Source organism: Phyllopteryx taeniolatus, chromosome 9 (genome assembly GCF_024500385.1).
Source record: "Phyllopteryx taeniolatus isolate TA_2022b chromosome 9, UOR_Ptae_1.2, whole genome shotgun sequence".
Taxonomy (NCBI): domain Eukaryota; kingdom Metazoa; phylum Chordata; class Actinopteri; order Syngnathiformes; family Syngnathidae; genus Phyllopteryx; species Phyllopteryx taeniolatus.
The window spans coordinates 30,214,972-30,232,293 of NC_084510.1; the positions used below are offsets into that span (position 1 = coordinate 30,214,972).

The 17,322-nt window shown below is 43.4% G+C and overlaps 3 protein-coding genes across 7 annotated transcripts; 1 reads left to right on the top strand and 2 right to left on the bottom strand.

Moving 5' to 3' along the window:
* Positions 1-174: 174 nt before the first annotated feature.
* LOC133483135 (dynein axonemal heavy chain 12-like) lies at positions 175-6,990 on the bottom strand. Its single transcript, XM_061783818.1, is given in 12 exon segments — positions 175-672; positions 1,470-1,623; positions 1,702-1,830; positions 1,907-2,035; positions 3,133-3,312; positions 3,369-3,474; positions 3,754-3,925; positions 4,787-5,254; positions 5,324-5,458; positions 6,013-6,059; positions 6,172-6,309; positions 6,809-6,990. Coding segments are annotated over 11 exon segments (1,824 nt in total). The 5' UTR covers positions 6,300-6,309; positions 6,809-6,990; the 3' UTR covers positions 175-496.
* Positions 6,991-7,907: 917 nt separating this feature from the next.
* rps23 (ribosomal protein S23) lies at positions 7,908-10,065 on the bottom strand. The gene is made up of 4 exons (XM_061783830.1): positions 9,937-10,065; positions 8,552-8,711; positions 8,173-8,293; positions 7,908-8,093 (listed from the first exon to the last, which is right to left on the bottom strand). Exons 1-4 carry the CDS (start codon positions 9,938-9,940, stop codon positions 7,947-7,949), a joined length of 432 nt encoding a protein of 143 aa, XP_061639814.1. The 5' UTR covers positions 9,941-10,065; the 3' UTR covers positions 7,908-7,946.
* A 1,297-nt stretch (positions 10,066-11,362) lies between these two features.
* Positions 11,363-17,176, top strand: atp6ap1la (ATPase H+ transporting accessory protein 1 like a). Of its 5 annotated transcripts, XM_061783824.1 has the most exons (7): positions 11,363-11,669; positions 12,829-12,851; positions 13,327-13,418; positions 14,368-14,522; positions 15,754-15,804; positions 16,229-16,466; positions 16,628-17,176. In XM_061783824.1, the coding sequence occupies exons 1-7, from the start codon at positions 11,575-11,577 to the stop codon at positions 16,883-16,885; spliced, it is 912 nt and encodes a 303-aa protein (XP_061639808.1). In that variant the 5' UTR covers positions 11,363-11,574; the 3' UTR covers positions 16,886-17,176. The 5 variants fall into 5 exon arrangements, with proteins under 5 accessions (XP_061639808.1, XP_061639810.1, XP_061639811.1 ...); XM_061783826.1 differs by having other exon boundaries at positions 11,530-13,014; XM_061783827.1 differs by lacking the exon at positions 13,327-13,418 and having other exon boundaries at positions 11,540-11,669; positions 12,829-13,014.
* The last annotated feature ends 146 nt before the right edge of the window (positions 17,177-17,322 follow it).

The window sequence follows — 17,322 nt, forward strand, 5'->3', positions numbered from 1 at the left end:
CTCCTGGTGTACTTTTTTTTTTTTTTTTTTTGTAATTATCCCCCCCCCCTTCTTATAGTAAAGGTCAATGCCATGTCTGTGTTGGGATGTACATTGGGCTGTCATATATGGCATTAGAGATGAGCGTTTTTCTTTCCAATAAGTCAGGTTAGGAAAAACAAAAGTTTTTGTCCTTCATCCTATGGTGATTTATTGGCAACATAATTGCAGCTATTGGAATTGATATGGATATGAGGATGTTTACAAAATAATTACAAATGTGGAAAGCCCTCTCTATATGACATTTGATTTGAGGTATTACTCTCTGTACTTTTTTGTAAATTGATTTTGTTTGAGCTGGTTACTAGTCAAATTTGACAAAAACATATTTTTGGTCATTACCTCATCACATGCAGGGTTATTGATATAATTACATATCTGGAAAGCCCTAATCAAGGCCTTTAATTAGCCGCGTGACTCCACATGTGTTTTGTAGCAAAGAGGTAAAAAGGATGAATCACGTGTGCGCATTCTTCAGTTGTCCGTGCAGGTCGTACTCGCGGTACAGGACGTAGTCCTTGAGCGGTGGCGCCAGCGGCAGGAAGCTCATGAAGGTGGGCGAGCGCAGGCGCAGGCGGCCCAGGCAGCTGCGGATGCGCAGGCGGCACAGATGCTGCAGGCAGCGGGCGTTTTCTGAGGGCCGAGCACACGGTTCACCACTGCATTAGGTACACATGCCCGCACACTCACACAAATTGCATGGTAGCGCTGAACAGTTCTGAAACACATTCACTGCCATTGACGGTTTTACAAGTCAAATATCCATGTTAACTGGGAAGGCTGGCAGTTAATGAGTTTTTGTTACAAATTGAAATAATTGGAATATATGGAAATGAATGAGATATATCATAGGTATATAATTCAATTGATGTGAATTAATTTTCACATCAGAAAATGAGTGAAGTACAATACACAAGACTTTTTATGTCCAACATTGAGCCATATAAATTGTAAGGTGAAATAATTATAATAAAAAGCAATAGTAGTAATTTATAAAATTATACTTAGAATTCTCAGGGGCACTTATTGAAATGCATGGGAATTCATTTTATGCATGTCATTAACACCCAAAAGTGTGAGAAGCGCAATCCAAATCCTTTAAAAACTTCTATTTTCCAATAATTTTACATATTTGGCATTTGTAATACAGAATAAGTAGGATGTGATGATAATAATAATGGTAATGATAATAATAGTAATTAGCGAACTATCGTAAGGGAAACTCATTCAAAGACACATTAAAAATTATATAATTACATTTATTTTACAAATTAACAGAAAATTAAAAAAACACTTAGTTTTATAACATTCATACTTGTATCATTATTGATTAAATTACAGTTTAATATATAATACTTTTTAATAACGTGTAATTTATGATCCTAAGTGTACGCAACAGTGTGATCTGGGCGTTGTTTGTTGTAGTTCACCTTGCAGCCTGCAGATGTCGCCCCACTGCTGCTGCTCCATGACTGCCGCCTTGAGTTTGCTGCACAGGGTCACGTGATCCACGTAGTCCAGCAGAACCCGGACCACGTGGCCAGACAGGTGCTTGAGCCACGACACCGTGATCACCTCGCAGAACTGACGCACACGCGTGCAGTTTTAGCTACGTTTACATGTACAAGTGTGTGTGTGTGTGTGTGTCAGTCAGCTACCTACCATGGTGTCTTTGATGACAGTGTTGGTCCAGCCTTCATAATCCTCGGGAACGTGCGATCCGTTGCCATAGGGACAGTCGAAACAACGCTCCACGTGGTAACCATAGCTACACAGCATCCTCACAACCACCTGACACACACATCACGCACGTCACAGTCTCATCCCGTCGCCGCCGCCTCCAAAGCGAAGACGCGAGTCGCCGCACCTCGTCATTGAGCGCGTACTGCAGGGCCGACGGGAAATGCGTGGTGTTGATTCTGGAGTAAAAGTTGACGTTGGCGCCGTATCGCAGCAACGTTCGGATCAACTCGTAGTTGCCGAAACGCAGAGCCACCTGAAAAGACAAGACACACATTAACAATAGATGTAAATTTAAGAAAAAAAATGTCTGGAAAGTGCTCATTATAGCCTTTAATTTGAGGTATCACTGCATGTACGTTGCAGTAATCCGATTTGTGAACCCGTTACTAATCAACTATGATACGAAAAACTGAATTTTGGGTCATTCCTGCATCACATGAGTGTATAGTCACAAAACAATAAAAGGTCTGGAAAGCTCTCATCATGGCCTTTAATTTGAGGTATCACTGCATGTACTTTGCTGTAATCCGATTTGTGAACCCGTTACTAATCAACTATGATACGAAAAACTGAATTTTGGGTCATTCCTGCACCACATGAGTGTATAGTCACAAAACAATAAAAGGTCTGGAAAGCTCTCATCATGGCCTTTAATTTGAGGTATCACTGCATGTACTTTGCTGTAATCCGATTTGTGAATCCGTTACTAATCAACTATGATACGAAAAACTGAATTTTGGGTCATTCCTGCATCACATGAGTGTATAGCCACAAAACAATAAAAGATCTGGAAAGCTCTCATCATGCCCTTTAACTTGAGGTATCACTGCATGTAATTAGCTGTAATCCGATTTGTGAACCCGTTACTAGTCAACTATGACATCTATTGATCTAGAAACTCTCATCATGAGCTTTAATTTGGGGTATGACTCTGTATCCCTTATTTAACATATATATTTTTTAAATCTGTTATAGGTCAAAGCATGTGGAATTATTTTTTCTTTTTTTTAACCCTGTCCCAGGTCGAATTTGACCGACACCCCCCCCCCAAAAAAAAAAAAAATAAATTTTTGGAGGTCATTATCACCCAAAGGTATATTGACAAAATAATAACAGATCTGGAAAGTTTTCATCATGGGCTGGAATTTGAGGTATTACTCCATTTACCTGATTGGACAGGTTTTTTTTTTTGTTTGTTTGTTTTTCGACCCTGTTCAGGGTCAGATTTGACCCCAAAAATATTTATGGGTCATTAGGTCATCGCATGAAGGCATATCAGCAAAATAATTTTCAATCTCGAAAGCTGTCACTCCATGTACTTTGTTGTCCCGCCCTTGCCCTTTTTGATACCTGCAGACACTTGACGGGGTCCTGGTTGGTCATGGCGCCGGCCTCCAGCAGGAGGCGCACTGACGGCAGGTCGTTGTTGGACACGGCGAAGAAGAGCGCCGACTTCCTCTCGTCGTCATAGCCGCGACGCACGCACGGGTGCAGCATGTAGTTGGGGTCGAAACCCGCCTCCAGCAACGCCTGCCGCAAACGCGGTCAACAGGTGCACACGCACACAATTGCTCGCTCGCACACACCTGGATGCAGTGTGTGTGTCCCCCAGCAGCCGCGCAATGTAACGGACTCATTCCGCTGTTGTAAATGTCTTCCGTGGAAGTGACTGGAATCAGCAGCGTCAGAGCTCTGCACAAACGGACACACCGACACACACTCCGCATCGCGCGGTATCACGATACAGCGGTGGTTGATATACAGCAGTGGACGAAAAGTCAGGCACGATGCTATCACGATACGCCGATAATGGAAAATATCGTCGGGTGTGCTCGCAATGATACCGACAGTATAATTAATCATCCGGCAATTGCGCGATCGTTGCTACAGTATATTGGAAGGAAAGCAGCTCGAATAGCGCTCGCCATAACCTGCGCACTGCAGGTGTGACGTGCGCTGTGTCAGTCTTACCGCAGGTGCCCCCTGTGTGCGGCGCGGTGTACGGGCAGGTGCCCGCTCTGCTTGGCCACGTTGGCGTCGGCGCCGTGTTCCAGGAGCAGCGCCACCAGCGACGCGTCGCCGCTGGCGCACGACTCGTACAGCACGGACGCCTCGTCCTGAGCCTGCGACAGCGCGTCCGCTCCTGCCGCAGCACCGACAATCAAATGCTCGCTCGGTCCGACTGCTGCGAATCGTCGTCATGATACTGATGGTGATCGTAATACCGACTAGTCGCGGTCGGAGTTATTGTGATGTGTAGTCATGGCAGTAGGAGTAATTATTAGTGGCGCTAGTGCTAATAGTATGACATCAACAAAAAACGGAGTGAGTATTAGTAGCGGTGGTAGTAGTTGTAGTTATGAGCAGTTATTCATATTAAAGGTAGCTGATAGTAGTATTACTGGGGTCATCAGTGGTACTGTAGTAGTAATAGTAGCAGGGGTAGTAGTTGTTGAGTGGTAGTAGTTTTCATTGTTAGTAGTATTAGTACTGGTTATAATTATTGTTAGTGGTGGTGGTACTTATCATTAGTAGTACTCGTAACAGTTATTAGCAGTAGTGTTTCTTAGTACTAGTAGTAGTAATAGTATTAGTTACCCAAAAACTTGTACTATTAGTAGTGGTGGTGGTAGAAGTAGTACGTAATAGTATTAGTAGTGGTAGTTATTAATAGTAGTGGTAGTCATTAGTAGCTCAAGTGGTAATAGTATTAGTTATTATGAGTTGTTGTAGTAGTTATCAGCAGCAGTAGTAGTTCGTTGTAGTTTTAATAGTAGTGGTGGTTAGTAGGAGTAGTAGTTATAGTAAAAGAAGTTGTGATTACTGGCAACAGTTATAACAGAAGTGGTAGTAGTAGTTATGGTACTAGTTATTATTGCTAGTACTAAAAGTAGTAGTATTCGTAGTAGTATTAGTAGTGGTAGTAGTAATGATAGTAGTGCGATGCAGTATTGTCAGTGTACTTGCGTCGGTCTTCCATGTCCTTCGGTGCGTTTGTTCTCACCTTCCCGGAGGAGGACCTCGGCCACCTCCGGGTGCCCCGCCTGCGCGGCCAGAGCCAGCGGCGTGAGTCCGAAGCGGCTGCGGGCGTCGGGCGCCGCCCCGGCCTCCAGCAGCAGGCGCGCCAGCTCGGCGCGGCCCAGCCGCGAGGCCTCGTGGAGCGGCCGCCGGTCGTGGCGGCCCGCCCGGTCTACGGCCGCCCCCCTCCGAAGCAGCAGCCGCAACCGCCACGCACCGCTGCCGTCGCAGAAATTGAGTTTTCCACTTTTGATGATTCTTTTTTTAAACACTCAAGAGGAGTACAAAAACCCACCGACGAGCAGCGGCGAGTCCTGGTCCTGGTTCTGCGCGTCGGGCAGGGCGCCGCATCTAAGCAGGAAGTCGGCGTTGTCCAGGAGGCCTCGCTCCACGGCCAGGAAGAGCGGCGTCTCGCCTCGCGCCGTCCGACGCTCCAGCGCCTCGTCGCCCGAAGCTGGAGGAAGTTTCGTATGAGGCGAGCGGGGGGAAACGGGAGCGGTCCCGATACGGGTCTGATACGGACCTGCGTAAGTGAGCTCCAGCGTGGTTTGGTTGCTCTGGGCCGAAGCCTCGTGGAGAGCCGTCCATCCTCGGCTGTCCGTTTGGAAGAAAACCTCTTTGTGGTTGACGCTCAGATCCTCCACCAGCTTCTCACGGCCTGAGTGATAATCCAAACCGTATCGCTTTCTTACTTGTACACAAAGCATGGATACGACTGGTTCGATACCGTATCGCGATACTTTTGATCGTACTCTGATGATATCGTATCCGGGGTTCCTCCGTGACCTACGACGAAATATCACGAGCCTCGTGCATCGTATGTGGGTTTCATCAAATATGTCGATTATGTAGCCACTGCTGTATCGTGACACAACTGATATCACTGGAAAAGGAGCGTGCTAGTAGACTGAGTGGGAAATCGATGACAAAATATTGATATGGTACCTGGGTTTAGTCAAATGTGCCGATCGTAGCGCAATCGCCGTATCGCGATACAGTCAATATCGTTGGACAAACGTCACGGGAGTTGCGGGCAAGCCGAGGCAAAATATCGATATTCTGATGTATCATGTGACCTACTGTATTACGTCATCCGAATGTCCATGTTGTCGCAATTTCTTTTTCTTCCTAGCTCGTGTCTTTTGGCCAACATATCGATGACAGTGTCAAGCCGTATCGTGATACAGTTGCTCGTATTTGCTATCGCCTCACCTTGCCTTATTGCGGTGAAAATGGAGACACTGTCTGCGCCCTCAGAGCTGAAAAATAATCGGATTTAACGACGATTGGCATAATGTTGATAGTTGGGTATTGCCAATGAGGATGGTTACAAGCAACCTGTGTGTTGTCGTGGCGCTTGTGCAGACTTGCTTGTGTTTGTTGGCGTCCAGCAGGCTTTGTTGGATCATATACTGCACGGCTGCGTCGTCTTCATCCTCCACCTCCTCATCCTTCGTCACGAATGCTTGGAATTCCATGCTAAGAGACACAGTCGCCATGTTTGAAAATCTGGATAGAAATTTGTTGATTTGAAAATTGACATTTGCAGAAACTGGATACCAAAAAAAAAAATCTTCTTTTTTTCATTCTATGAATGGATTTTTGTTTTGTTTTAGTTTTTTGGGGGGGGGACAAAAAGAAGCAAGTACTTTAACTCCAAATTTTGTAATTTCCTTCAATTATTTTACTGGACAAAACATTTGTAATTTGGATGGAAAAAAACAAGTATATACATTTTATGGGGGGGGGAAAATGTGGTTCAGCTAAAATATTCTCCAAATTAGTTTTGAATCTAAAAAACAGCAAATACTTTTTTTTAAGCCATAAAAACATGTCCAATTTTTATTTTATATATATACATACAGTATCTGAAAAAATCTTTCAGACCAAAGTCACTCACATTTTCAATTTTTTCATGGAAAATATTGAAAATCTTGTTTTGCAGCTGGTTAAGCAAACCAATTGTGTTCATCTAAACATGAAAATGGATATTACACCGTATTGTCACCTTTTGATTGCCTGTCGTTGTCTGCTTGGTGAAAATAGCTGAGATGTTTCTTCGCGGCAGCTTGGCTCTTCCTAATCTTGTCCTACACTTTTATCTCGAGAAAACGAAATGACAGCTTCGGTGTGGCCATGTTAGCGGCGTGTTGTTGTTTTGCCATGAGGGTGTGTGTGCCATCTGTTACTATATTTAAGTGAGCACCACACCGGTCACATTACTCCCAAGTACAAACAGGTCAACTCCAGATTGGAAAATTCTTCATTCTTCACCTTACTTTGTCTTCTTCAAGTTATGCGCTTTGAGCCTTGAAGCGCACTAAGAATTGCAACATTTGAACTTTTTTGTATTTATTTCTTTTTATCTGTACCTTTCTGTTTGGTAACCAAGCATGTAGTACAGTAATACCCATATTCGATATTTGAGTTAATGTTCTAAAATTGCTGCAGTAAAGTCAATATTTGGATGTTTGTTATTTGACAAGCAATGACGTGTGAAACATGCTGATCCTACGGGGCTTTGCGGCACATTTTTCTGTAGCATTCATTCTAAACCTCGCTGTCATCTACAGCACTTTGGTCAAATGTCTAAAAATAAAAGCCGGATTGGATTTGGACACTTGGCTGCAAACCATTTTTGTTTTTTTCAACAGGAAAATCAAGTCTATTTAGGATTCTAAAAAAACCCAACATCCAAAATGTTTAAGAAAATATGCTTTTCCAACTTGAGTTTTGAAAAATTGTATCCAAACCCCCACAATTTTTATTTGCAAAGTTTCACATCAAGATGCATCTCCATTGGTATTTATATCCCAAAACACTAGTGAAAAATAACATAGTGTATATTAATCTTCAAACATGGGCTATAGTCAAACTGTTTCAGATAAATGCATCCATTTTTTTAACATCTGAAAAACACTCAAATTGCTTTTTCCTGTTGGACACGCAACTTCAGAGGTGACACCTCTAACACTTCATTTTTTTAAATTTCTCAGTTTCTTTTTTTTTTTGTCGAAGGCATGTTACGTGACATGTTTTCTCAGTTTTTTTTGTATGGAAAATGAAAAGTCTTCGAAAGAAAGAAAAACCCAGCAGACGTGAAAATGTGAAGTGAAAGCATTTATTTGGTTTGCCAGGGGCCACTTTTATGACCTGGGTCTCTCCTTCTTGCCTTTGTAGAGCGCCAGTAGAGATACGTTGGCCACTTTGACCACCTTGAAGCGAACTCCGGGGATGTCTCCCACGGCGTGTCCCTTACGACCGAAACCTGCCACCAGGACCTCGTCGTTCTCCTGAGGGGGAATGGCCGACGCCGGAGAAATTAGAAGACGAGACTTAAAAAAAACAGAATCTGCAGTGACGACGAATCACCTCGATGAAGTTGAGGCAGCCGTCGTTGGGGACGAAGGCGGTGATCTTCTTGCCGTTCTTGATGAGCTGGACCCTCACGCACTTCCTGATGGCCGAGTTGGGCTGCTTAGCCTCCACACCGCTGCGCACACGCACAATCGCTAAGTACACGCCTCGCAACTACATCAGCCACGGCGGACCCACCCATCTTCGCCATTCGTGAATTCCACGAGTTGTGAATTTTTGGGGAACCTATCCAGTTATTCGCAGAAACCTCCTTACTGGCACTGCCCACCCCATCCGAAAAAATAAATACGCTCTCTCCATATCACAGATTTTCACCCATTGTGGGTGGATCTAGTTTATATGTTCGCTGTATGTATTTTTTTTTTGTACGTACACTTTCTCGAGCACGATGCCTTTGGCGTGAGAAGCCCCCCCGAAGGGGTTGGCCTTGAGGGCGGTGCCCAGGTGGGCCTTCTTGTACTGCTTGTCGTGCCATTTCTGCTCACGGCGGTGATTGCGGAGCTTCCTGGCTGTGCGCAGACCACGACACTTTCCTGCAGGGAAGGAGGTCACACGCCATTTAGGTTACACAGGACCAAATAAAAGCAATCTACTGAAGATCATGACCACACGTGGCTTCTCGTTACTGTACAATGGGGAAACCGTGACTCTGAATTCATACATTTAACTCCAAATTCATGCTTGAAAAGCGCTAAATTAATTAAAATGACTTGCTTGGTTTGTTTTCAATCATCTTTACCCAAACTAAATGTTTTGATAAAAAGAAAAAGTAGATATTTCACATGCCTTTTTGAAACATAACCTTTTTATAAGTATTTATTTCTGAGTCTTTAACTTAAATGGTACTATGAATCTCCTAATTGTGACAAAGAACTAATTTGCGACTTGGGTTAAGAAAATCAACAACTATGTAAATTGAGTTTTGATCCAGAAAAAATACTCACAAAAATATATTACAACGCATAAAAAGTATGCATCTCCCCCACAAAAAAAAAAAAACGAGATAAACTGGAAAAAAATGTGGATACACGTTTATTCGACGCAATTCATGGTTTTACGTTCCACTTTTTCCTGAGTTTTGACTTTTTTTTTTTTTTATATACATACTCCAGAAACATGTTTCAGCTTTTAATAAAAAGCAAAAAAAAATCAATTTTTAATGCAAAAACTAGGTTCCAGGATTTGTATTCTTCCCAATTTCCATTTATGTACTTTAAACTCTACGCCTACAATTGCACAACAGACGACTATTTAAGGAGTAACTTACAGCGTGTTTGTCATAAATCGCATCGCAATAAAACGATAAATAATACACGTGACCGCGATTCACACCAAGTATACAACATCTAATTACTTTTGCTTTAAAATACAGGAAACAGTCTAAACGTTAGAAAAGCGACTGTCAGTGTAATCGCATGGCGACCAACAACCACACGTCACCATTAAGCTTGGACATCAACAATAAGACTTAAGGGACATACTATCAGTTTAAGCATGACAATTCGTCTCATGTGTCGCATTTTGACAGTGTTTATTTGAGCTAGCCGTGCTAAGCTAAGGTGCTAACTAGCCGAGCGGCCGCGTTATGGCCGCCGCACGTTGCCGACGAGGAAATTGTTCCGTTTTCATGCCACGTTAACACGTTTTTTTCCCCCACGTACAAAATATCGCGAACGGCACATAAGGTGTTCGTGTAGCGCGTAAATGGACAAAGTGGCAAAGATTGGTGGGTGAAAAAGGCGAACGTTTTCGGCGTACCCATGATTGCAGGAGCGCGTCTGGGATGGAAAGGAAAGACCCAAGATGCACCGCGGCAAACTGGCCACTCTCAGGACCCCGGGACACGCGACCGCGCACAACGCCTGCTTGAAATGCTCACTTTGTTTGTTTTAGTTTTATGTTGTTATGTGTACTGTTCTGTAGATGTTCGGTGATTGATCACTTGTTACATTTGGATATTTCAACGTTTGAATTGTAATGCTAGATTTTGATTAATAAAATTAAAGCGGGGAAAAAGGTACAGAGCTGGATTGCCCCCATCACGTCTAATATACAGTGCCTTGAAAAAGTACTGGCCCCTTCTCAAATTCCAATATTTTTGCATAATTTCCCCACTTTAACAATTAAGATCATCAAGCAAATGTAATTATCAGACAAAAATAACCCAAGTGAACTTAAAATGCTGTTTTTAAACGGGGATTTCATTTATGAAGGGGGGAAAAAACTATTCAGTTACCTGAGCCTGTGTGGAAAAAGTAACCTCCAGACCCGTTCAATCAAGAAATCACCTAAACAGAATCCGTCCCAACAAAAGATCTGAAAAACCTGCAACAAAATGACACGATCCAACGAAATTCCAGAACAGTCAAGAAATAAAGTAATTGACATCTATCAGTCTGGAAAGGGTTACAGAAGCCATTTCTAAAGATTTCGGATTCCAGCGAGCCATCGGGAGAGCCATTAACCTCAAATGGTGAAAACATGGAACAGTGGTGAACCTTCCCCGGAGTGGCCGGCCTACAAAGATTGCCCCAATAGAACGCCAATGACTCATCCAGGAGGCCACAGAGGAACTCAGGACGACTTCGAAAGAACTACAGGCCTCCCCTGCCTCAGTTCAGGTCAGTTCATGACAACAGTAAGGAAAAGACTGGGCAAAAATGGCATCCATGGTAGAGTTCCAAAGCGAAACCCACTGCTGACCAAAAAAGAACATAAAGGCTAATCTTACTTTTGCAAAAAAAAAAAACATCTGAATAATTCCCAAGACTTTTAGGAGAATATTCCATAGACTGATGAGGCGAAAGTGGAACTTTTCGGAAGGTGTGTGCGTAAATGGAACGCAGTATTTTAGTAAAAGAACAGTGGAACACGGAGATGGATAGTGTGATGGTCTCGGGCTGCTTTTCTCCTTCAGGACCTGGACGACTTGCTGTGATTGATGGAAGCATGAACACTGCTCTTCAGAAATGAAATCACCATTTTAAAAACAGCATTTTAAGTTCACTTGGGCTATATTTGATTGCTGATCTTAAAACTATGCAAACACCTAACAATTTGAGAAGGGAGCCACTACTTTTTTTTCACGGCACTGTATTCCCTTTATTTTTAAATATCCATCCTAAGATTCAACACTGAGCAAAACAACATTTTATTTTCTTTAACTGCTTTAATTAGATTTATTTGATTTGACTGATTGTATTATATTTTTGGGTCAGAAATGCAGCAAATGTAATTCTGCGGAGACGCTGCTGTCGTGACGTCTGTTCTCCGATTGGTTGCTTCCCGAGTCTGTCAGGGGGGGGTAAACATGGAGTGGGCTGATTAAAGTAGATTAGGGGGGATTGTGTGTGTGTGTGCGCGTGCGCGTGTGTGTGCTGGCATCACAGGACAGCGATGGCTCCCAAATCTCCAGAAGCCTCCTGCAGCATCCTCCTGGCCGTCGCTGCAATTTCCCTTTTTCAGCCGTCGTCGTGCCATCCCGCTGCCAGGTAAGCGAGGGCACGCGACACCTGCGCCGGCACGAATCTCATCTTTTGGGCTTTGCCACGCGGCAAGGAGCCAGTGGCGTTGTCCTGCTGCGATGTGCGCCTGCAGGATAGGTTGCATGTTCTTCTTCAACGGTGGAAGTGCAAGCGGGATAACGATTCCATTCAAAAAAGGCGAACGAATGCACGAAAGATGATGAGAATTGTGATCTTGAGCCCGAAAAAAAACACACGTTAGTCTTGACCTTTCCCCAGTTTCCTCATATTTACTCAATAACATTGACCATTTTTTTTAATTCAAATAAAACACAACAGCATTATACCTGTATCGAAAGTCACCATATAAAACTCAAGGTTCACAAAAGCAGCACCGTTAAAACGAAGAAATAAATGCCATCTTTTCTATACAGCCTGAAAGAAATGGAAAGTTGAATTGAATTGAAATATCCCATACTGAAATGCTGTTGCCGTTCGGAAAAGGAGTAGCAAGAAATTAAACCGTACGACTAATATTTGCTAAATATTATGTGTTTTTTGCATGCGTGTGTCATCTTTCTATGCCGGCGACGTATTGTGACTGGCAAAACAATTGCATGCACTTCCACCAGATGGCAGTAGGTACAATTGAAGCCAATTTGTGAGTACGCTGAGACGAGATCTTGATACTTTTGGGCCCATTTTTGATTGGCGGTGTGCCCTAAGATTTTTCTCATGGCAAATCTGTGCCTTGGCTCAGTAAATATCGGGAAACAAAATGTATTGGCGCCCCGCTATTTGAGGAAACGATATCAATTCCAGCTGAGTGGCTGTGCAGAAGCTCGTGACGAGTAGTAATAAATCCGATTTGCTTCCAGAAGATAACTTGAATGCGAAATCGTGTGCGTTATGATGATTGCTTTGACCACAAATGGGAAAAAAAAAAAAAAAAAAAAAAAAAAAAAAAAAACGCCTCGCAAAATCTCCTCTTGGCTGGTGGCCTCCTGTCTGTGTGTATTCGTATGATTATGTAATCCACGCAATCCCTCCAATCCGCAGTGAATTGACCCACTAGATCACACGAGTCAGAGGTTGTTTTTCGGGGAGGTTGTGTGGGATATTTCTATTTAAAGAAGGTCATTCATAGCTGAAAATGTCTTAAAATGCCGTTGTATCTTTTCTACAGTGCTGCTACGTCTCCAGTCCGTGGTGAGTCCGCGCATTTACACAGCATCCATCGTAACGGTAAAGACGCATGTCAAATAATAACAGGCGGAACAGCCAGAAAAGACATCGGAGAATATGGCCCCACGTCCGCGGTTCTCAAAGTCTGGTACGAGTACCACAAGTGGTACATGGGCTCCCTCTAGTGGTGCGTGAAAGAATCGCTGAATTAAATGTTCAAACTGTACGTAATGTTACACTGACGTAAACCTTTTATTTATTTATTTATTTTTAAGTACAGTTCAGTTGTATACAACGTTTAAATACAATAGTTTGCAATGAAACTTTTAGAATGATTTGTTTTCAAACATTTCACATTTGTGAACAGCACAGTACATTACAGTTTGAGGTTTTCCTATATCAAATCAATAAATACAGTTCCGGCATGCCTCATGAAGTGTCCACTGTGCTTTTAAGGATATTTTTCGAAACGCACCAAATGTCCGAACGGTTTGTGCAGATGAAGTGCCGATGGTCCGAGCGGACGATGTGACGAAAGGGAGGAAGTTACTCCAGATGCCAGGAGCTGCACTTCCTTTCCCGCCCCTCAAGGTGGCGTAGACACAAATGAACGTGTCAACGATTACCTCCGCCAAGCAAAATCAGTGCGCGAGTAGTATTTTCGATGCAGCTCAAGATCAGGGGTTTGATTTCCGCCTTTAGGCGTTACTGTCCGCTCGCAACGGGGCCCAGTGGGGCAGTGAGTGAACACCAAATGAAGTGAATCATGTAACATACTTTAGCATTGGAATTTAAACATACCTAATGTGTGGTGTGTAACATTGTTTAACATTAACCTTTAGTGTGCCTTGTATTGTACCCTGAGATTAACACATAAACTTAGTGTTGTGTGTCCTGTAACGTAGCTTAGCATTAGCATGTCAAAGTACCTTAGCAATAGTATGTAACATAGCTTTATGTACGTTATGTAGGCGACCCGAGGCTTAGCATTAACATGTGCAGTAAACGCCCCATAAATTGAGTCATATAACATTGGCTAGGTAGCTTAGCATAAGGTAGCTTAGCATCAGGCATTAACATCCCATGAGTCATGTAACGTAGCTTAGCATTAACATGCAAACATAGCTTTAGAGTGTCATGTAATGTAGCTTAGAATTGTTAGGTATTACATCTTTGCCACTGCTTTAAACATGACTTGAAGCAATATTATATAACATTTGAGCAGTTGTCGTCACATTTTGTACTGTTAAAGGTGGCAAAGCTGTATGTTGAGCAGAGCATTCACACACCTTCTGACGGGAAGTTATGACAACAGATGGAAATTCCCTAAACTTTGTGGACAGCGTGAGAGAGACAGATAAAAAGAGACAGATCCCGGAAGATGAGCAGATGAGTCTGGCGAGACGCTTGCAGAGCGATCTGCCAGCGCTGTAAATCTCGTTTATGACTTGCTAATCTTAAAATTGTAAAAATACCTCATAGTATCTTCGTGTTAACGTACCTTAAGTACCGTTCCTTACCTGTCCCATGTGCCCATCAGGTGTTGTCCAACGGGAGGCCGTGCGTGATGTTCCAGGCCAGGAGGTTGTCGCTGCGTTACGAGAGGCGGAAGCAAGTGGACCTGACCGAGCGAGCCTTCTCCCCTCCGAAGTCCGTGGACACCAGCCAGTCGGTGTGCCGCCACGACAGAGCCACGTACGTACCGCGTCGCACGGGACGACTATCAGAGTTCATCCAAAGAATTCCATACCGGATCGGGTCGTGGCCCGAGAGAGGGGAGGAACGCACAGAGCCGAGAACTGAATGTGGGGACTTTGAATGTCGGGACTATGACGGGAAAATCTCGGGAGTTGGTCGACATGATGATTAGGAGAAAGGTTGCTATATTGTGTGTCCAGGAGACCAGGTGGAAAGGCAGCAAGGCTAGAAGTTTAAGGGGCAGGCCTTTCAAGGTGTAGATGGGAAGAGAAATGGAGTCGGGGTTATTTGAAAAGAGGACTTGGCCAAGAATGTCTTGGAGGTGAAAAGAGTATCAGATCGAGTGATGAGGCTGAAACTTGAACTTGTGTTGTGGTTAGCGGCTATGCCCCACAGGTAGGATGCGACCTAGAGGTCAAAGAGAAATTCTGGAAGGAGCCGGACGAAAAGTAGTTCTGAGCGTCCCAGACAGAGAGAGAGTCGTGATTGTCGTCCAGAGGAGCAAATAGCGAGTATGTTGGTCGGAGGATGACGAGGATGGAGAGCGAGAGGAAGAGCGAGGAGAAGGTTGATGGATGTCGTGAGGGAAGACATGAGGGCAGTTTGGTGTTAGAAAAGAAGAAGCAGGAGATAGGCCGACGTGGAAAAGGAGGACGCGCTGTGGCGACCCCGGAAGGGACAAGCCCAAAGGAAAAGAAGAAGGTATATGTAAATATTATTTTCTTTGATCATTTACAGTAAATCAATTAACCAATTATTTCATAAAATAAATACAACAACTCTAATGTATATGTCAAATCTTTCATGTTATCTATACTTTTTCTTTTCTTATTTGAAATATATATGATTAAACAATCGTTTAATTAAAAAAAGGTAAACGGTATGTACAATTGTTTATTTTACAATTTTTTTTTTTTTTTTAACAATTCATAAACAAAAATTATTTAATAAACTAAATAAAACATTCCATATATATATTTTTTTATTTTTATTTTACTGACATTTACCTCGTCTTACAGTATGCAATGGATAAATTACCCAATTATTTCATAAAATACATTAAAAAAAATGTTCAATGTAAAATTGTTTTTAACTAGTATATTTGTTTCTAGTAAATTAATTGACAAATTATTTCATGAGACAAATGAATACAAATAAATGACACTATTATTTTGGGTGTGACCTGTGCGTGTGTGTGTGTGTGTGTGCGTGTGTGTTTCCTCACCAGGCTGGTGATGAGATTTGGCGATGTGGACGATTTGAGAGGCCTCGCCATCAGGTAACGACTCGTCTGTCAATCATGCGCTAATACCTCAATGTAACGTAGCACACATTAACTGTCACATAACGTAGCTTAGTATTCACGCTTAAGCATTCCTTTTCCACGCCCGTTACAACAAGGCGCTCAGCCCAAGTCCCGGTTTACACGCTGGATGTCAAGAAAAAAAAAAATCCTTTGTCTTTGCTTTTCCGTCGTTCTCTGCATGACGTTGCGCACACTTGTGGCCAACAACGAGGCGCTCTAAAGCGGCCAGGTCAGCCCAAGTCCCGGTCCGGTCTACACGCTGGTTGTCAAGAAAAAGAAAATAAATCCTTTGTCTTTGCTTTTCTGTCGTTCTCTGCATGACGTTGCGCACACTTGTGGCCAACAATGAGGCGCTCTAAAGCGGCCACGCCAGCGAGCGCTTCCTTTGTCTCCCCAGGCTGCAGCTGTCCAACACCTTCTACGAGGCGTCGGGCCAGTGGTGGTTTTCTGTGGACAGCGTCTCGGTGGTCTACAACGCCTCGCAGGAAGCCGTGTTCAACGCCAGCGACGTGTACGCGCCGTCCTCGTCCTCGTATCACTGCTCGCACGTCAGCAGCCTGGAACGCCACAGCGCCCTCCTGATGCCCGGCAGTGACGATGCCCGCCGCTGGACACTCACCTTCGTCGACTTCCAGGTGCCCTTCTCACCAGTCATCGACCTCCTCTGTGCAAATGTTCGCTTCGGTCGGGTATTAGACTATCGCAGGGCGGGACCCTGGAAGTTTCAGGCAAATCTTTGAAATCGGTATCCGTGATTGTAACTGGGTGAAAATATAAAATAATCCCCCCTCCTCAGATCCAGGCCTTCAACGTGACGTCGGGCAGGTTTTCGCCAGTGAGCGACTGCGCCACCGTCCTGACGCCGGCCATCCTGATGGGTCTGGTGACGTCGCTCATCCTGCTTCTGGTGCTGGCCTACGCGTTGCACCTGCTCGTCCACCTCAACCGCATCGAGAACGACCGCGAGCGCAAAGCCCACCGCGATTTCCTCCCGAGCCCGGAACAGCTGGAACGCTGCTGCGCTGAAAATGGAGCGGATAAGGATGTTCCCTAGCAGGAGCCGGACTTTTATGGAAGTTTGGGCTTAATATTCGATTTGCCTTTATAAGAAATATAATACAAATATTTGTACCTATATTGAGGCGGCAATATTTTTGTTTTAATAAAACCGTTTATTAGCTGGATGAAGGCAATGTTTTCTGTTTTCTTGAAAATGTATGTATTTTTTTGGGGGAAAATTATTTTACTTTTATTGCACGACCTCAGAATTGTTTTGGGAAAAATGTGAACATTTTCCTTGAAAAATTGCACTTGAACCATTTTAAGATTAAAGTTTTTTTTCCGAGATCAATGGTTTCTTTTTTTGATTGAAAAAATATTTTTTTTAAATTACAATTTATATGTCAGAATATTAATATTAACTTTGTCCTGAAAATGACAATTTATTTTAAAGCATTTATTGCGGAAAGGATTTGGCCTTTTTTCTTCTAT

Coding starts and splice junctions, on each gene's coding strand:
- rps23 (XM_061783830.1), bottom strand. Junction 8,294..8,551: donor GGCATCGTGCTCGAGAAAGT/GTACGTACAAAA, acceptor GCGTGTGCGCAG/CGGTGTGGAGGCTAAGCAGC. Junction 8,094..8,172: donor GCTGCCTCAACTTCATCGAG/GTGATTCGTCGT, acceptor ATTCCCCCTCAG/GAGAACGACGAGGTCCTGGT.
- atp6ap1la (XM_061783824.1), top strand. CDS start 11,575: ATGGCTCCCAAATCTCCAGAAGCCTCCTGCAGCATCCTCCTGGCCGTC. Junction 13,419..14,367: donor TTCCTTTCCCGCCCCTCAAG/GTGGCGTAGACA, acceptor TGTGCCCATCAG/GTGTTGTCCAACGGGAGGCC. Junction 14,523..15,753: donor TGCCGCCACGACAGAGCCAC/GTACGTACCGCG, acceptor TTTCCTCACCAG/GCTGGTGATGAGATTTGGCG.